Raw genomic sequence first — 18633 nt, forward strand, 5'->3', positions numbered from 1 at the left:
TAGAACGTATCGCTTTCTCTTCTGTGATTTCTTGTTTATTCCCTCCGTTTTAATGAGAGATTCATCATCTTTTCTGAAACCTTTTACTAAAACCTGTTTTCAATTTCAATCACGATAAATGAAAACCACAAAATCAAAGTTTTTCTAAATCCTTGTTTGTTACAAGGCATCTTTATCGGGGCTCTTGACGTCATAGTGCAATTATGAGCTACGCGGCATGTTCCTTAATTTACCTGTCAAACATTTTTCAAGCCGAGCCCTCCAATAATGTCAATTTTATTAATTAAATCTGGAATAAAGGAAATTACTTAAACGGAGTTGTTAAGTCTAATAATTCTATTCACGTTTGCCTTCTGTCACGGTTAGTGAATTCGCACCTTGAGGGACAGAAAAAAAAAAATGTTTTACTGAACTCCGGAAAAAAAAACGTCCATTTTGCTTTGTAGGACCTTCATTAATATCAAGGTTTTTGTGTATATGAAACTGAAAACTAGGGCGTCATCAATGTCGTGTGCTCATCGGTCCGTTTCCCTCATATAAATAGTGGCCGTCTGCGAGTCCATTGTCATCAGTTGTTGGATCTCTTTGCAGCTCTTCCACAATTTTTTGCAAAACGCGCTATTCCTTACCCGAAATGGCTAAATTCGTTGTAAGTTAACAGCTGTGTTAACGTATTTTTAAAAAAATTTCAGTTCATTTTAAGTTTTTATTTTCATGTGTGACGTACAACCAGACAGCTTTAGTTTTGCTCGCTGTCGTAGCAGTGGCCATGGCCAATGGCCCATATTCTTCTGGTTATGGATCTTACGGAGACAAGAAAGGAGGCTATGATGCTTCCCCTTACGGCTACGACAAAAAAGATAGTTACGGTTATGATGCCTCCCCTTATGGATACGACAAGAAAGGAAGCGGCTACCAGGCCTTCCCTTACGGCTACGACAAAAAAGTCTACGGCTACGATGCTGCCGCTTACGGCTACAACAAGAAAGATAGCTACGGTTATGATGCCCCCTCATACGGTTACAACAAGAAAGACAGCTACGGTTACGGTGAATTCCCTGTCACCTATTACAAAACAGGCGGCTATGAGGCCCCAGCTTATGGTTACGACAAATACGAGAAATTGAAATCTTACGGAAGCTACCCGTCCAGCTATTGAATCCTTAAACTAACACCTGTTTCTGACACGAATGCGTTGTATACTCTCCGGCCAAAGGAAAGCGGCTTACCACAAAATTTGTTATGTGAACGTATGTTGCATTGCAAAATCTCGTGAATGTCTATCATAACTAATACAATATTTGTAATAACACAGTTGTTTTTGTTTTAAGTTTATTTTCCTAATAGAAAGTACAAACAAAAAAGTGAAAGAAGGCGGCCATCATGGATTTTTGGTCTCCCTTCCCTCTGTTATGGTGTACCGATAAATTTCTTACATAATACTCCCCCCTCCCCTTAAGTGTCAACTTCGTATGATATTAAAAACTGGCATTTAGCTAAAGTCGATTGCGCAGTCAAGATCAGTGTGTTTGAACTCGTATTTAGTGCAAAGTCCATAAGCACATCTTCTTTTCCTTGCACCATCGTTGTCTGTCAGATAGTTATGGCGAATTCTCAGTGGATAAGGGGAGTGGTGGCTAATATCGACGACGTTTTCTTTGTGAAATGTACGATGTTATGGTTAGAAAAAGCCCGAAACCAAACGAATTCGGTCAAATGGCGGGGTTTAGTATAGAAACACTTGTGTGATGTCTAATAGTTTGATTTACGTCATTTGTGAATGGAATCACAAGAATGACGTGGATATCTAGCGATCATTCTTGCATTGTATCGAAGAATATGCGGCTAAAATCTGTGTTCAAGTGTGGTTGTTAAATTGCAGCATTGTTGCAGTTAAACAATTTCGTCAAACATCACCAAGGACAGTGCGTTTATCTGCCCAGTTTGAACGTCAGTTCTATTCGAGGTTGATTGCTTCTGTTACAGGCAGTTAACCTGGTAAAATGGTAGGATAGAAATAAAACAAATTCTATCACGGTCAAAGATAAGAAACTGTACTCCGCTCGAATAAACGCCGATGCGGTCTTTCAATTTAAACCCAAGGTTTGAATGCAATTGATTATACGAGCGCATTGTAAAGGCCAGCACGTTCTCACCGACTTTTTTTTTTCCCGCCTACTCGTTTTTATATAAAAAGCGAACGACGTTTAGTTCAACATCATTCAGTTGCTCGTTCCAGCAAGACGTCCATTACAGTCCCATTTCAGAAACAATTCAAAAATGACCAAAATCTCTGTAAGTTAAACTTTGAAACGAATTTTCCGATTTTTTTTTGTGCACACATTTGATTTGATGTATTTTCTTTTATGATATTTAAATACAGGTTGCTGTTGTTGTGATTTCTCTTATGGCAGCCGTGATGGCCAATGCTCCATACAATGGCAACTGGAGGGGCACTTATGGACCTTACGGTGACAAGAAAGACAGCTATGGTTATGATGCTACCCCATATGGATACGAGAAGAAAGGCAGTTACGGATATGATACCCCATCTTACGGTTATGAGAAAAAAGGAAGCAACTACGATGCTTCATCTTACGGTTACGACGGGAAAGGAAGCGGAACAACATCTTATGGATACAATAAGAAATACGATGCCCCCGCTTATGGTTATGACAAGAAAGTAAGCTATGGCTATGATGCTGCCCCGTACGGATACGACAAGAAAACAAGTTACCGTTATGAGGCCCCGGCTTACGGTTACGACAAGTACGAGAAACCAAAATCTTATGGCAGCTACTCATCAACTTACTAAACCGCCCAACTGCAACCCGATTGCCAAAATGAAAAATGCATTTGAATTTCTGACCATGCGCTATAGTTTTTATATTTAACGTACGTATGCGTTATGTGTTGGTGGAACATATGCACGAAAAAGAAAATTCTTCCTGTCTGTGAAAATATGGATAAATAAAAATAATTGGTTTCAAGTTAAAAACAATTGTAATGTCAATTAAAATAGATGATGGACAATTTGTGTATACCATTTGGCAAAGATTGTTTCGTTTACTTAATCACAGTTACGTTAGACAAATAAAAACACTGTCAGTTCCAGTCGATTCCATCTTTTCATCGACATGGATGGATTCGTCTGGTATTTACGGTTCAAACAAAAATCAATTGTTATGTGTTTTTGCAAAGGCTCATTGTACGTGTGTTCTCTAATTCCATCAGTCGTTGCTTAAGGATATCAGTGGAAGGACCCCATAGGATGGGGTATAGAAAATAGTAGATTTGACACGTGTCAATTTTAAGTAAGAGGGTTGGCAATTTGGAGTAGAAAAAGTGGGAAAAGAAAGAAATGATAAGTATATGGGAACGAAAAGTCCTTTACGTATACCCTTCCACATCGAAATTTTAAGGGAAAAGTGAGGACATTTGTTTGTTTTGTTGGTACCAACCTTTTCGAAACAAGTGATTTTCTGACTACGTTCTGTGAGTGGTTTAGTTTCCCTTTCAGCAACAAATGGATGAAGTACGACATAATTATCCCAAAGACAAAACTACACGAAAAATGATGACTATATCCTTGACAACATCTGTGCTAAGGCATGCCCGCAGTATAATAGAAACACGAGGATGTTAATAGCCAATCCATTTAAAACGGCCAACATAGTGGGAAACCGAGAACACACCAATATAAGGGTAATTATCAGCCAATTTTCTTCAAACATTAGCTCTGCATTTACGACTGATTGTTCATTATGGCCACGACTGGTTAGCACAAACTCACTTGTTTTGAAACAAAATCACAGTACTTTCTCGACTGTGACAAAACAGTTACGTAAGGTTTCGTCTAATGAGCGACCCAGTCCTTCGGTTATGTGCCACATGGATTGCATGACATTGAACACGGCCTATCCACCCCGTTCTTTTTCTACTATAAATACCTAACGAATCCGAGTCCACTGGCATCAGTTTGATCAGTCCAGCATTCCAGCAAAAGCAAGCCGTTTGCAATCAGTAGCATTTTTGCAGTTTAATATGGCTAAATTTACCGTAAGTTGCAGATCAAATTCTTCATTTTGTGCACCCAACTTAACGGCTAATGGCCATTTTTATTTCTAGACTTTAGCGGTACTTGTTGCTTTCGTAGCTGTCGCTATGGCTAGTGACCAATATTCCTACAAAAAGGGAAGTTCGAGTTTCGATGTTTCGTCATACGGTTACGACAACAAAGGTAGCTATGTACCCCGTTATGGTTACGAAAAGAAGGAAAGTTACGGTTACCATGCCGCTCCTTACGGCTACGGGAAAACACCAAGCCACGGCTATAATGCCCCTGCTTACGGTTACAACAAGAAAGGAAGTCACGGTTATCATAGTGCACCTTACGGTTACGATAGAGGAAATTATGGTTATCGTTCCTCGCCCTATGGTTACGCCAACAAAGGCTATGGTTATAACGCCCCAGCTTACGGTTACGAAAAGAAAGGCGGCTATGGGTACCACGCTGCACCTTATGGATACGATAAGAAATTGAGCTACGGATACGGTGCTCCAGCTTACGGCTACGAAAGGAAACCAAGCTACGGGTACGGTACTCCGACATATGGTTACGACAAGAAAGCCAGCTACGGTTACGATGCTCCCTCTTATGGTTATGATAAGCACGAGAAACCTAAATCTTACGGGACAGTTTACTCCGCAGCAAGTTATTGAATTGTTACGCAGCCTGGCCATTACTGACAACTCGTATTTCCCTATCACTTGCTACGATTTAATTGTGTTCGGTTATTTGAATATGTGTGTTGTGCTTTGCTTTTCTGTGTCTTTTAAATTGCTAATATAATGTTCGTAATGGACCAAAATGAGCAAAGCTTATTGGTCTCCAGCGTCAATTGTTAACCAGCACGTAAGGTTTTAAACCAAACGTAAACTTCCACGAAATTTCTAAAAGCGTTCTGCTTCTATTTTTGCGACGCTTTCCATTTACGAAAAATAATTGACGCCCAACAATTGCATTGTAAGTAGACGAGTCCAAGTAAGATGGCCGTTGTGGGCTCGTCTGTTTTTGTTTTTTAAATTAAAGTGTTTATTAGCGGTCGCAGGTTTAGTATGACGAAATTGTTTTAAACATGCAACGGGAAAGTAAAAAACGGGAATAGCAGTTGTGGAGCACCTAAATTTGATCACTTGGGCGGGACGTGTGTCCAGTTTCACGATTTACGATCAAAGTTGTACTTGCGGCTTATCGTTTTTCCCATCCGTGCAAATCTACAGAAGAGATGTTATGGTTGTTTTCACCTCAATGTTGCAAAACATGCCTTTTTTAAAAATTAACTAAATCGATTTCGTTCAATCTTTGGGCCAAGGTTTACATGGTTTCTAAATCGTCACGGTAAATGTTCTCGTCTGCATTTTCTATCTATTTCGTTGACGTATAAATACGCGACATCTGCAAATTCACTTTCATCAGTTGTACTCCTTTCGGTATAGTAGAGGAACAGTTCAGCTTATTCCGAAGAAACAACAGTTCCAGCATGACGCAAATCGCCGTAAGTGTTGAACACATTTTTGCATACTACTTTTCTGGTTTGAAATCATTTCATACAAAATGTAATGCAGGTTTTGTTAAGTGTCGTTGCTCTTGCAACTGTGACAATGGCCAGAGAACCTTATTCTTATGGTGGAAAGAAGGGCAACAATGCTTACGGAGATAAAAAAGGAAGCTACGAAAGTGGTACGTACAGTTACGACAAAAAGGACGGCTACGTAAGTGACACATTTCCTTATGGCTACCATAAGAAAGAAAGCTACGGTTATGAAGGCTCTCCTTACGGTTACGAAAAGAAAGGTAGCTATGGCTACGATGCATTCCCTTATGGTTATGAAAAGCATTACGGGTATGATGGACACCCTTACGGTTACGGAAAGCAAGCAGACTATGGATACGATGTTGTCCCATACGGCTATCATAACAAACATAGTTCCAGTTATGATGTTGCACCTTACGGCCGTTACAGTTACGAAGGCTCGCCTTACGGTTACAATAAGAAAGACAGCTACAGTTACAGAGGCTCTCTTTATGGATCCTCTCCTTACGGCTATGAAAAGAAAGGAAACTACGAATACGACACGTCTCCTTATGGATACAACAAGTACGAGAAACTTAAATCTTACGGCAGATACTCTTCGAGCTACTGAGTTCCATCACCATTTCATACTCTTAAGGCCTTAAGGAAAACTGGATTTATTTAACAAATATGCTTAAACAAGCCACTTTGTACATTGCAAATAATAAACGGGATGTAATTGTTTACACAAATCGGCCATTGTGTAATCTGGATTCTGCATTTACGTTAAAATACACAGATAAATGAATAGAACGTTCCGGTTTTCCACGACATTGTCTACGGCCGAAATTCCGGTTGGTGGGAATAGCAAATAGCAATAGAGTTTTTTTCCTGTGTTCCTGTGTATTAACGCTGCTAAATTTAGGGCAGCCATAATACTAAACCATTTGTTTCGCCATAATTATTCCAAGTTTGTTCGACCTTCGATAGAATTCTGAGAAACTTGGAGGCAGGGTCATCATTTTCGTCATGGCATACATGAATATTCATGAAGACCTAATAACCATAGGCTATTTGAATCCTGAAATCTTAGTAGGTATAGCAGTTCCACGCCACGTCTCAACCACGAACGTTGTCTCGAAGCGTTCGTCGTTCTAGTTGCAATTACTTGTTTAACTCTACATTCTCTAATCACAGTCACATTGTTTTTATTTCACGGTAGAAATTTTCACAGCTATTAAACGATAGAAAGTAGCACCAAGTAGAAGAAACTGTGTCCTCCATTAGTGAAATCGATTCAACATGTCCCATAAAGTTAACTACCCATTTTCGGTAACGACATCTCAGTCACGTGTGTGTTTCAAGGTAAATCTATACGTGTAATTACAAGCTCTTATTCGTTAACGCTTTCACACTGGTCAAGATCGTGTAGTTTTCTCGATGTATAAATGAATTTGTCGTCCATTCCAGGTGCCTCAGTTGATTCTTTCTACAACTTGAGAAACAAAAGCTTCCAACACAGAGTTTCAGTCAACTTACAACATGAAGCTTGTCGTAAGTTCCCATCTCAGTATTTGATTTGTGTGTTACAGTTAAATGGTTTGTTTTTCCAGATTGCCTCGGTGTTTGCTTTCCTCATGGCAGTATCCTTTGCCAAACCAATACATCTGTATGGATACGAAGATGGACCTTATGACGAATATTTCGGTTATGGCGCGTCTCCGTACTATGGTTACGATTTAGCACATTTCGGCTACGACAGAGAAATCAGTAGCTACGGCTACTACGTCGGACCTTATCCTACCAACTACGGTCATGAAGAATTCAACGATGGACATGAAGGCTCGGCTGATGGACACGATAATATCAGCGAGTAATCTTACATTATGTGTTACGGTAATGTTATACTCCTTGAGCTGATTAAGTCGATCCACTGCCAGATTGTCGTATTGTTACCGTGAAGGCTATTTATTGGCAGGTGTAGTACCTCAGCAAAATCTTCTGTTTTTGAAGATCTTAATAAATTATGTGATTTAAATTCATTTCATTATTAGATGTTAGATAGTTAAAATGTCGATTAACAGTTTAATGTGCTTTTTAGTAACATTTTTATTAAATCGAAAGTTGTCATTGATCAAAGAAAATCAGAATAATCAGCACAGTCGGAGAGACGTGAACATCAGTGAATGTTTTAAGCAGTTGAGCCAATAGGTCCAAACTTAATGTTGCTGAACTTGATAACGGCGTTGGCCTGTGTCACTTCCACTTCTGACGGTTCACCTGATGTGGTCGGGCACGGTCCACGAGCGATACCTGGTTGGTTAGGGTCTCCATTTGGAGGATAATTGCTGTCCAGCCAGAGCATGTTGACATCATGATCGTCCCAGATAGACATAACAAGGACCATGCCCTTTTTCATGGCTTCGCCCATCTTTTTAAGGCCACCTTTGTTTTTATGGTCGTCTATGTCGCCAAAAAGAGCCTTCGTGGCGGAGCACATCTCGTCGGTAAGGGAATCGTAAGGAGCAACGCCATCGAAGTTGACCTGTTAATTTAATGTAAATAATATTCTGTTCAACTGATTTTCTTTAACTGATTCTACTTTAGAGTTTTCAATTCGCCGTCCGTCCTGGATGTAGAAACGACGGAATTCCTTAAAGTCTCCGTTGTCAGTGCCATCGGTGGTGAGGAATTGGGAGACAACAGTGAAAGGTCTAGTGGTGTCAACCTGGAAACTGGAACCGGGACCGTAGAAAGTGCGGTCGTTCAAACGGTAAGAAGCAAAGTCGCAACCATCCTTGTCGCACATGCCATTGTACCTGAACAATTCAAGTTGTTGAAAAATCTAATCATTTTATAATTTAGACATAACTAACCTGTCACCAGAGTCATTATCACCGCAGACAGTTCCTTCACATTGAGTCTGGTCGTTGGTGGTGCACGGATGGGTGGTGAAAGCTTGGCTCTGCTTGTTAGCCTCCCAGATGTCCAATTCGGCGCAGCAGTTGCCATAGTGGCCTTTTCCAGAGTTGGCGTCTTCGGGGCTTGGCACCCAATCCTTTGAGTTGGCCTTTCCGTTGATCCACTTGATGTCGTGGGGGCACTGAGCGTCACAATAACCGGTACCGTACTTGGCTCCACCCTTGTTGGTCGGATATTTAGCAGCACCTCCATCAGCATCCATGGATACCTGTTTAATGGTATGCAATTCACCTTTAACTTGTCACGAATTTATTAAAAATAGGGCAACAGTTTTAACTTACGAAATAGAGAGCACCGTTCAAGCCACAGTCCAGGCTAGATACATCGACGTCGTAGGTGAATTCCCTGTTCAAAAGCTGGAACATGCGATACCTGGAAAAGGTAATTCCGAATGTTAATTAATCCGCTAAGATGATTGTGAAAGCTTTTACCTTTGTTTGCTGGAATCAAGTAGGTAAGTCCTGGAGCCGATGTTCTTGCTGTAAGGTCCCTGGGTAACGAATTTGAGGGAAAGGGCATTGCCGGAGGTGCTGCCACCATAAGTTCCGGTCCAGTCAGACAATGGGACACCATCGATGGCGCAGTTGGTAGTGCAAGTGTCCGGATCCGGGCAGAGAGAATTGTCCCACAAATTGCCGGTGTAGCAATTGGTGTAACCGGTAGTCTGCATCAGCGTAAGGTCAAACAATGTTTTAACGTATCAAAGAATATGATTTTATTTCTACATACCGTGTGGGTCCAGCGCCAATTGGCATCGAGGACGACACCATCGGCTTCCGTTTGACAGTTACCAGGGCCTGAGCAAACGGAAATGGGCATGTTCAGAGGCTCTTCTGCTGCTTGAGTGCCCACGTTCTGTGAAGAAACGGCTGCAAACAAGCAGAAGCACCACGAAGCCAATACGATTGAACGCATGACGGTGATTTTTGGGCGGTCGGAAATGTGTCAAGTGCACAACCAGTTGTGGACTAAACAACCTGAAGTAGAAGTCGACCAGTCCGTCATTTATATACCTGCTAGTCTACGCGTTTAGCATGGACGGTTATAGTTTTTCAAACACGAAACGTAAACAAAGCTTATCATGGTAATAATTGTAAGCTAGTATTATCCACCAATCATCTAACAGCTACTAAATTTTGAGTCAATTACAGATAGGGGATCGACCCGTGGATACGAGAGAACACGAGGATCTTGATCAAACAGCAGGTAATGCTACAAAGTTCAGTCAAAAATTTAGTGGCATGATTTTCGAAACTTTGGCTTATTTACTCCAGTTGTGTTGTTTGTTGGTTTTGGTTTTAGAGGGCACTTATTCCGTTTATCATGTTTACACGAACTTGGGTTATCGGCAGGGGAAAAACGTTGGGATCGTTACCATCGGCTATGGGCCCCGAGTTAATGATCTTTCACGTCGTGTGCACTCTACATGTTACGCACAATGTGGATGTAACGTTGTAGTTAATGTAGATACGAACGTTCATTTGCATTTAGTGGGTGTGGACATTGCCAGAAATATTTATCACCAAAATTTAGCTGTTTGACTGCAATAGGACGGCTGGGGATTAAAGACTTTGTTGTCCTCGTCTATGACGTCCATCCAGTTTTAGATAAATCTATTAAGCAGTATAGTTTATTGTTTAATAGCGTACAACTATTGAACTTAGGTGGTGCATGTTGAATTAAGGATAGAAGGACGCATGGAAAAGGCTTTTTTTTTAAAGTTTATTTGACGATTTAGTGAATCCCTTGCATGACGTCAATGCTAATCTGTTTACCCCGATCTGTTACATCGGGAATAAACTAGTCTATAGTACCAGGCGTGTCATTTTGACAAGTGACTTTTGACAAGCCTGTATGGTTTGTTTCTCAGCTGCAGTAGCCAATAATTTTTCAAAAAAATAGTTTATTCAAGGGAACGTGATCACCTCGTGAGCCATACTCTGATTGGGTGAATTTGGTAAACATTTTAGCTAATCTGGCGTAAACATTGTAAAGCGATCGTAAAAAGCGTGGGACGTATAGGCAAATAGTATTTTCAGGTCAGAACAATGACAAACCCTTGATTAACTTAGAGATATGAACCATTCCTACCTCAACTCTAATATAATCAGGTGAGACATCTCGATTCTAAACAAATTTTTTTTTTAATTATTTTTATTTAAAACTGCGTATTTTTTTGTATTATGTACAAGGACGATGGACGTTTCACATTAGCCAGTCGGGACGTTCATCTTGGCCGTCTTCACCATCGTCCGGTATTCTGATGGATTCCGTCTCAGCTTCGAAAAGGTATGGCCCAATAATTTCTTGAAGATTATTTTCCACTTGTTCAAGACTAATACGATCTTCAGGTTTCTTTAAAATCATAGCTTCAATCGTGCTCTTGAATCGATGTTGTTCCTCGGGTAAATCTATTTGAAAGTCAGTATTTATTGGAACGTTTAATTAGAATGGCAAACTTTGTCTTAACTTACATCTCAGAATAACAGGTTTTCCATTTAGAATGTTCATGTAAATTGAATCTAATCCAGAGCCAAAGGGATGCCAACCTGGAGTTAGGTAAAAGAAAAACACGCAGCCCGCCGAGAAAGTGTCACTGGCGATGGAACCTCTTTTCTCTGAGAAACCTTGATCGTCAGGGTTATCCAGCAGTTCTGGAGCCAACCACAATAGTTGACCATCCTGGTTAATTGAACGGTCTTGGCTGACAGAGTATGATCCGCTTAGGTTGCTGACTGATTTACTGAGCCCGAAATCGGAGAGAATGATGCGGGTTGGAAATGATTTTGAAATGAGTATGTTCTTTGGTTCAATGTTGCGATGGGCGAATCCTTTGCAGTGAACATGTCGTAAACCTCTTACTATGTGTAGTAGGACGACTGCAACAGGTGGCATTGGTCCGTTATACCGTCTCATGCAGTACTGATGAAGCGTAGCGGCACATAGTTCAAGTGCAAAGTATCTGAAACGTTGTTGCATTTAAACTGATAATTACTTTATCAGGCTGAATGTGAATAGCGTGTTGGAATTAGGATACTAGCAATTTGTGTACTTGATCGAATTTTCTTCTTCGACGTGTAACAGTTTGATGACGTTTGGATGGTCAAGTTGGCGCAGAGCTTCATCCTCTCGTTTGCTTCTCTGAGTGTCCTGTTTTATTGCTGCGATTTGATTATATGCTGCATCCGGCTGATTTTCTACTACAATCCATTTGATGGCGACCTCCTTGCTACCATTCAATTTGCCCCGGTGTACGTGACTGAACTGGCCTCTACCTAACAATAAGCGCCGTTCTGTTTTGTCCAACCAAATCTTTCCGACATCAATTCCTGGCATTTCAAAACGAATCTATTCAGTAGGTATCGTAACGGTGGATGAACAAATCCTAAGCTTGATTGATTACTGAGATGTACAGCTGGAATAGATGCACTATAGGTTTGGTTTTTCAGAAACGACTAAAAAATGTTGAGTTTTCATGATTTCTGCATGACCATATCAGCAACGTTATCTACGGAAGTGGTCTAATTTCGTTCTTTATTTATCATGCAGTTACACACGACAGTTTCTTATCAATTAACAGCTGAACATATCAAGCGGCAATCAAAGATTGACTATCGATCCCACTGATATGGAAATTGTGAAAAGGATACATGTGACGGGAAATTTAAATCGGAAGGTAAATATGCTGATTTTTTTGTTTTTGCGTATGTTGCAGTTCTTAAAGAAACGACCACCTGCGTTGAGACTATAAACTAATCACAGGACTTTTTCTTGTTTCAAAGAACGACGGTTAACTTTTTTTATAAACGTTTACGAAAATCACATAAACTGTGTAATGTTTCGGAAGCCGCAAATGGGCTGGATGAGACAAACTTACGATGATGATGCGTTGCGAATTAAATGCCATTCGGAATGTGAGATAAAAGAAATGGATATGGTGGTCTCGTATCCAGAGCATTTACATCCAAAAAAGCACCATAATTACAGTAATGTTTTTGTACTTTTGTTTTCATGTTCTCAAACCGGAAATTATTTATGGAGAATATTTTATAGGGATTCATTTCCGCCATTGGCGTGGCAATTAATATCCTTGCCCTTGGATTCTTTTTCTCATACCTGAGGAGCAGAGCATCGCCCAGCATAAGGAAGAGCTTCAAGCTGTGGAAGAGATGGGAACATCTAAGGTACTCATCTTTTTTTCACACGAGAAACTATCCTCCGTTTTTGTACATAAAAGGAACGCTGATTGCGATTTCAGACAGTCGCTTGGCTAACTTCACAACACATCCACGGCAAAGAATGAAGTTAATATACCTCCTCTTCGCCATCTCTTTTGCTTCGGTAATTAGACTATTGTAGAAATCCTGGTGAAATTTCGTTTATTACAAATCATTATTTATTCGCATCAATTCAGGCCCGTACGCTAACTGAATCAAAGGGTAAATCAGTGATCGGTTTCCGCGATGTCACCCTGGATCGTGTCGCCAAAATTGTGAGTTTTTTCTGTTAGGCAAACTAATATTTGCATATGAAATTTTCACGTTAAAATTTGTACATCGTGTAGGATTACGAAGATGACCCAGCTTCTTTCCGTAAACTGACGCTTGCGGAAATGGCCCGCGAGTTTGCCGCATTCGAGGACAGCAACGAAAACAAAGATGTAAGTAACACCGGCCTTGACATTAATGGATAGATGAAAAATGCAAATTTAACAAACACCATTGCGAAAATGCCATTTTTTAGGAAGATGAAAATTCAACAGTCTTGACGACACGTGTGGGCAAGAAGCGGAAAGGTGGGCACGGAAGTCGTTCACATGAACATGACCACAAAGACTCTGGGCAACGCGGTCACTCGCACAAACATAAACAAAAAGGCTCCGGACATCATCGCCATTCGCACGAGCATAAACACAAACATTCACATGAACGTGGACATCATCGCCACCATGGAGCTGGACATCACCACAACGGAGAACATTCACACGAGAGAGGTGACTAACCCGTTAACGCTCATATCTTGATTGCAGTAGAACCCAACAAGTTGTTTTGATTCATTTCAGAAACTGAGTTAAAATCTGGTACAAGTTCAACAACAGTCGCGATTACATCATCTTCGATCTCTACACCTACGCCCACGCCCACGCCCGGCACTACATCTACGTCCACACCCGACACTCCACCTACACCTTCCCCCGACACTCCACCTACACCTTCCCCCGACACTCCACCTACACCTTCCCCCGACACTCCACCTACACCTTCCCCCGACACTCCACCTACACCTTCCCCCGACACTCCACCTACACCTTCCCCCGACACTCCACCTACACCTTCCCCCGACACTCCACCTACACCCGGTACTACACCTAGCACTAAACCAACAACCACGACAGCTGTGGAAAAGAACACTAGCCGGGAACAAGGAGGTAAAATGAGTACATAGGTTATTTGGAAATAACGTTGCTACAAAAATGTCCCACAAGTCGCGAGAGAAAACTGAAGCAAAAAGTTATTTGACTGATTTTCGCAATTAATCTGTACTATTCATTTGTTGCCTTTTGCCATGATAACGCACACGCATGCTTACAAACCAAACATAACATTTTGATAAAAATTGCTTGTCATCTGTTGCTCTATGAAATTATGGGTTTTTCCATGTCCTCCCATTTTTACGGAAGAGAAAACCTTGGCGGATGGTCAATAAACCAACAGGTTCACACAATTATGAGGATTCTGATTTTTTGCTGAATAATCGTGTGAATTGTTGGCGTTGCTGCCATTCCACGATACACACGGTAGCCCAAGCTGTTTTTGAATCTTATTTTGGTGTCAGCCATTGTCAACAGGTCATTCAGCAACAGTTTCCTGAAGTATAAAATCTGGCAAACATTTTTGCAAACTGTCTATTGTTGTCCTGACAACGTTCGAGAATGAAACTCATCGTTATCCTGTCTATCGTTTACTTAAGTTCGGTAATTTAATTTGTATATTGCCTAAATACTGTAGTTTGTCGTAAAAAAAACTTGATCCATCCAGGCCAATCCGGTCGATGTACATTCGAAGCCATCAGGTAATCGCCTTCAAATGATTGAACAGGAAACGCTTGATCATCTCACCGAATTAGTTTTGGCTTTGAAATCAAATGGTAAGTTAAATTCAACACATTGTAGTCGCTTGATTTTCAACTTATTCGTTCTCTTTGGATTCAGACATTCCGAAACATATCGGTGAACTACCCGTGTCCCAATTGGTAACGTATTGTGTTTATCGTAGATTAATTGTCTGTCCTAAAAAATAATTTTAACGTAATTGTGTAAGACTGGCTGTATTACGCCTCTGCAACGTGGAATTATCAAGACCTGCATTTTCAAATCAAACTGTAGCAACAAATCGGGAAATGCGACACTGTCGGGTTTGTTTATAATATCCAGTTGTCCTAATTGACCCCAATTTTCATCACAGAAAAATGAAATTGCATATTTCTCTTAGATTGCAGCAAAATGGAAATTCCAACTGACAAAGGGCACGAAGATGTTTCTTCTGATGTCGTACACCATACAACACATTCCATATTTCCCGTAAGTCTCATCCGAACTAAATTCAAATTTACACAGCTATACGATTACGATTTTTTAGATGGTGATTGAATGTGTAGTTGGAACGCTCAGTCCTGTAAGTTATACCTGAAGCACATAAATTTTAAAATGAGACATTATTATACGACTTGGAAACTACTATTGTTCGTTGTTCTATTTCAAGCCGGGCATGGTTGGTTTCACCAACATTACATATTTGAAACAAGGAATCATTGACACAACTTCGCTGTCCGAGGAGCAAAGAACCAGTGCCTTACCTGTGCTGGAATCATGTTTGTCATCGACTTTTACTCTCCCTCAAATCAATGATATGAAACAATTAAGTATGAAGTCGGGAGAAGGTACATGTTCTTCCTTCAAGCATTTCTCAATTGCCAATATTCAAATTCGTTTGTTAATTTCGCAGGTAATAGTTCGACCATTGCGATGAAAGCTATGATCTGCGCTGCGAAGGCAATATTACTAAACGTTAGCTGAGTAAAAATTTGATGCAGATGATTTGTCTCTTTAAATCCAATGTTTTTGTGTCTACAAAGGGATGCCCGGCCGTCGTTCAAACAAGAATGGCTGAGCAGCAAATTCAAATGTCCGCCAACGTAGCTGTCATGACTGATAACGACTCTGCACGGTCAAACAAAGTATGAAGCAAGTGAAGACATAATGAAATTTTGATGCAATCATATGAAATGTCCATTCGTTTTTCTGTGTTAAAATACAGGAAGTGGTTGATGGTAACTCTTCGGTTTGCAATAAGTCGATGGAAACTCCTACCAAATACAGTGAATAACACGATAGAAAAAACAAATTTATTTACCCGACGATTGTAATAATGGCTATGCAGTATCAAGATTCAGCATAAATAATAACACATTTTCTGTGTTCTATATATCCTTTTTCCTTATTTGTTACGCCTTCTCGAAAAGCAGTTTTCTTTCAATATACAAACGCATTTAAATCTTGTTCTTTTTTTAAATATTCCTGCTCTGATTAATCAGCTATTAATATGTACGTAAATGTTTTGTATTTATACAAAAACTGCATGAAACATCGAAGACACGTAAAAGATGTAAAAAAAAACAAAAAAACAAAATATGTTTAGATTTACACAAACTAACGGAAGCGATATCGTACAAGCAGAGTGGCGCAGCGGAAGCGTGCTGGGCCCATAACCCAGAGGTCCGTGGATCGAATCCACGCTCTGCTAAATAACTTATTTTCGTCATTTCTACAATGTGGAAATGACTAAGGAAAAATAGGAGGTCCTGTAAACAATAACAATGACTGTATAAATCGATTCAGTGATTCAAATAGAGTTAACATCCGTAGGCTAGTCGACGTACGTGTGCGTGAAAAGTATAAGCTATGTACGGTGAAAACAGATTCCGGCGCTATAAAAGCGTCCAGTTGCGTATTCAGCGTTTCATTAGACTCATTAGACATCCCAGGTTGAACATGAGTGTTTTCATCGTCCTCTTTATCGCTTCTTTGGCTTTGGTAAGATTCTTTTTGCTTACGTTGTGCCTTGCTAAAGTGCTAAAGTCATTGTACCATTCATGTGGGCTTGTTAAACGAATCCAGGTTAACCAGGCTCATCCACATGGTGGTCATGGTGCCGATACGTTACATGATGGTGATCATCTCGATTTTTTAGACTTGGCCGCTATAATTGCAACATCCACGCAACACAACGGTAACTACCGAAATTTTCTTTTTATGACTCTACGTTTGATCAAATATCTTTTACCTCAGATATCGATGACGAAGCAGCACATTTAACAAAGTCCAAATTGGTGAGTCAATGTCGTCAAATTTCGTGAGTGAACTGTAGCTCTATTTTATTTTGTATGCACGCATTTACATATTAGCTGAGCTGTATTTCAGAAGAATCTCGAAACGAGATCCACGAGCAATGCGAAGAGCAATTTCATGGAAATCCTGATCACACACCTTCGGTAAATAGGCACATCCATTTGTTCTGGAACGTAACTAGTCAACTAGACTAATACTTTTCACGTTTTTTAAAGATGACAGCCATCTGTATTTTAAACATGATGAACGTAGTAAGTTAAAATCAAGAATTCATAACGTTACCAATGTGTTCTATTGCAAGCTATCTTTGCAAATAGATTGACAACGCTACAGGAATTGTTGATATCTCCTTGCTGAATGTGCTCACCATTGAGCCAACCTCCCTTACAACTGAGCAGAAAATCTTAGCGTCTGGAAACCTCAAATCTTGTATCGAATCTAACTACACTTTGCCAACACCTCCTGATTTCATGCTTGCTTCTAGAAATATGACCAAGGGTTGGATAGCAGTTGTTCCCGTTTTACCTGTAATCTGCTAACATTTTATTTTACCTGTTGTCTACTACAGAAGACTTTGTGAAAAAATACGATCGAAACAGTGCGATGCGAACTATTGTTTGCGCGGTAAAAGCTCTCATCGAAAACGCAAGTTGAAATATCTTTAAATGCAGCTGCTGTATATTTGCAATGTAATGGTTTCATAATTTTGCAGGGATGTTCCAGCGCTTCACCCATGGCTGCTTTAGTTGTTGCTCCAGTTAACTCAAACGATGACAGTTCCTCGGACGAAGATTCATCCCGTGTATTTTAAAAACTTTTCAGAGCTAATTTTCAGTTTGAAATATCTTTTAAAGTGTCCTTTGCAGGATAATGACGATGATTAACTTAAAAAAGGCCTACTTCGACACCCCTTGACATAAAAACGGAACAAAAATGTCTTTGCCGTCTCTGGATTTCATCGATTAGAGAAATTAATCAGCAAACAAAGGGATTTTGCTTCAAATTTACTACTTTCTGATATAAAATGGAATTCATAATATAGGCTATTTCTGCCGGTGTAATGAAATGTAATCTGAATACAGCATATTAAAAAATCAAATTTTCTTTTGCTATCTTTTGTTTCAACTTTCAAATGTATTTGATGTGACAGAGGGGATGAGTGAACATTCTGGTGTAATAATTGTCTGGACTTGACATTTTGCGTACCCTTCCCTGTGATTTACTTCTCGGAAATGCGACGTAAAAGCGGAAAGGAAGAGTAGCCTACGCAAACACGAAAAGGTACAAAATTTTTCCTGTGCATCACGCAAGTCTGTCATTTTAGTCTTGGAGCTTTGCATTGACACGTGTCTTAGAAAATCTATTTCAAGAGGACCTTGACCCATCAAAAATTTCGGTATGATTCTAGACGATTCTCATATTTATTTGCTTCGTTCCACTCGTCCCGTATTGGTAGGCACTGTATTCGTGTATTGCAGTTTTTAACTAGCTATTATGAAGTATTGTAGTCTATTCTGTAACTGAATTATGATGTTTTCTTTCGCTTTTGAATTGGGTAGAACTTCCTCTACGTCCGATTTCGAGGAATCGTGATTTTGAAGAGAGCTGTAAATCAACTAACTAGCCGAAAGAAAGAACTAGTTCCCTATTGTATATATTTGAATGGTA

General features: G+C 40.0%; 9 protein-coding genes across 14 annotated transcripts; 7 read left to right on the forward strand and 2 right to left on the reverse strand.

Moving 5' to 3' along the window:
* Positions 1 to 487: 487 nt before the first annotated feature.
* On the forward strand, positions 488 to 2998 carry LOC116936378 (prisilkin-39). The gene is made up of 4 exons (XM_032943524.2): positions 488 to 649; positions 734 to 1156; positions 2212 to 2295; positions 2384 to 2998. Exons 1-4 carry the CDS (start codon positions 635 to 637, stop codon positions 2813 to 2815), a joined length of 954 nt encoding a protein of 317 aa, XP_032799415.2. The 5' UTR covers positions 488 to 634; the 3' UTR covers positions 2816 to 2998.
* A 924-nt stretch (positions 2999 to 3922) lies between these two features.
* LOC116936534 (prisilkin-39) lies at positions 3923 to 4865 on the forward strand. The gene is made up of 2 exons (XM_032943707.2): positions 3923 to 4059; positions 4129 to 4865. Exons 1-2 carry the CDS (start codon positions 4045 to 4047, stop codon positions 4720 to 4722), a joined length of 609 nt encoding a protein of 202 aa, XP_032799598.2. The 5' UTR covers positions 3923 to 4044; the 3' UTR covers positions 4723 to 4865.
* Positions 4866 to 5405: 540 nt separating this feature from the next.
* On the forward strand, positions 5406 to 6389 carry LOC116936535 (putative eggshell protein). Its single transcript, XM_032943708.2, has 2 exons — positions 5406 to 5558; positions 5629 to 6389. The coding sequence occupies exons 1-2, from the start codon at positions 5544 to 5546 to the stop codon at positions 6205 to 6207; spliced, it is 594 nt and encodes a 197-aa protein (XP_032799599.2). The 5' UTR covers positions 5406 to 5543; the 3' UTR covers positions 6208 to 6389.
* Positions 6390 to 6678: 289 nt separating this feature from the next.
* Positions 6679 to 7614, forward strand: LOC116936545. Its single transcript, XM_032943721.2, has 3 exons — positions 6679 to 6941; positions 7047 to 7130; positions 7190 to 7614. The coding sequence occupies exons 2-3, from the start codon at positions 7119 to 7121 to the stop codon at positions 7451 to 7453; spliced, it is 276 nt and encodes a 91-aa protein (XP_032799612.1). The 5' UTR covers positions 6679 to 6941; positions 7047 to 7118; the 3' UTR covers positions 7454 to 7614.
* Positions 7615 to 7667: 53 nt separating this feature from the next.
* LOC116936521 (probable 1,4-beta-D-glucan cellobiohydrolase B) lies at positions 7668 to 9473 on the reverse strand. The gene is made up of 6 exons (XM_032943675.2): positions 9288 to 9473; positions 8990 to 9222; positions 8840 to 8930; positions 8453 to 8766; positions 8179 to 8395; positions 7668 to 8121 (listed from the first exon to the last, which is right to left on the reverse strand). Exons 1-6 carry the CDS (start codon positions 9471 to 9473, stop codon positions 7768 to 7770), a joined length of 1395 nt encoding a protein of 464 aa, XP_032799566.2. The 3' UTR covers positions 7668 to 7767.
* A 1290-nt stretch (positions 9474 to 10763) lies between these two features.
* Positions 10764 to 11894, reverse strand: LOC116936526 (serine/threonine-protein kinase/endoribonuclease IRE2). 2 transcript variants are annotated; one of them, XM_032943686.2, is made up of 3 exons: positions 11611 to 11894; positions 11033 to 11520; positions 10764 to 10969 (listed from the first exon to the last, which is right to left on the reverse strand). In XM_032943686.2, exons 1-3 carry the CDS (start codon positions 11892 to 11894, stop codon positions 10764 to 10766), a joined length of 978 nt encoding a protein of 325 aa, XP_032799577.2. The 2 variants fall into 2 exon arrangements, with proteins under 2 accessions (XP_032799577.2, XP_032799578.2); XM_032943687.2 differs by lacking the exon at positions 11611 to 11894 and having other exon boundaries at positions 11033 to 11537.
* Positions 11895 to 12403: 509 nt separating this feature from the next.
* LOC116936531 (fibronectin-binding protein A) lies at positions 12404 to 14282 on the forward strand. 3 transcript variants are annotated; one of them, XM_045168154.1, is made up of 7 exons: positions 12404 to 12544; positions 12612 to 12742; positions 12796 to 12899; positions 12973 to 13050; positions 13123 to 13218; positions 13302 to 13551; positions 13621 to 14282. In XM_045168154.1, the coding sequence occupies exons 3-7, from the start codon at positions 12858 to 12860 to the stop codon at positions 14001 to 14003; spliced, it is 849 nt and encodes a 282-aa protein (XP_045024089.1). In that variant the 5' UTR covers positions 12404 to 12544; positions 12612 to 12742; positions 12796 to 12857; the 3' UTR covers positions 14004 to 14282. The 3 variants fall into 3 exon arrangements, with proteins under 3 accessions (XP_045024089.1, XP_032799588.2, XP_032799586.2); XM_032943697.2 differs by having other exon boundaries at positions 12817 to 12899; XM_032943695.2 differs by lacking the exon at positions 12404 to 12544 and having other exon boundaries at positions 12600 to 12742; positions 12817 to 12899.
* An 89-nt stretch (positions 14283 to 14371) lies between these two features.
* On the forward strand, positions 14372 to 16111 carry LOC116936528. Of its 2 annotated transcripts, none has more exons than XM_032943689.2 (10): positions 14372 to 14532; positions 14597 to 14705; positions 14770 to 14810; positions 14879 to 14972; positions 15050 to 15138; positions 15197 to 15232; positions 15320 to 15497; positions 15563 to 15624; positions 15693 to 15794; positions 15875 to 16111. In XM_032943689.2, the coding sequence occupies exons 1-10, from the start codon at positions 14491 to 14493 to the stop codon at positions 15941 to 15943; spliced, it is 822 nt and encodes a 273-aa protein (XP_032799580.2). In that variant the 5' UTR covers positions 14372 to 14490; the 3' UTR covers positions 15944 to 16111. The 2 variants fall into 2 exon arrangements, with proteins under 2 accessions (XP_032799580.2, XP_032799581.2); XM_032943690.2 differs by having other exon boundaries at positions 15320 to 15479.
* A 399-nt stretch (positions 16112 to 16510) lies between these two features.
* On the forward strand, positions 16511 to 18064 carry LOC116936529. 2 transcript variants are annotated; one of them, XM_032943692.2, is made up of 9 exons: positions 16511 to 16650; positions 16735 to 16846; positions 16906 to 16946; positions 17022 to 17108; positions 17181 to 17216; positions 17283 to 17463; positions 17534 to 17610; positions 17678 to 17767; positions 17820 to 18064. In XM_032943692.2, the coding sequence occupies exons 1-9, from the start codon at positions 16519 to 16521 to the stop codon at positions 17847 to 17849; spliced, it is 786 nt and encodes a 261-aa protein (XP_032799583.2). In that variant the 5' UTR covers positions 16511 to 16518; the 3' UTR covers positions 17850 to 18064. The 2 variants fall into 2 exon arrangements, with proteins under 2 accessions (XP_032799583.2, XP_032799584.2); XM_032943693.2 differs by having other exon boundaries at positions 17832 to 18064.
* The last annotated feature ends 569 nt before the right edge of the window (positions 18065 to 18633 follow it).

Source organism: Daphnia magna, linkage group LG1 (genome assembly GCF_020631705.1).
Source record: "Daphnia magna isolate NIES linkage group LG1, ASM2063170v1.1, whole genome shotgun sequence".
Classification (NCBI taxonomy): Eukaryota; Metazoa; Arthropoda; class Branchiopoda; order Diplostraca; family Daphniidae; genus Daphnia; species Daphnia magna.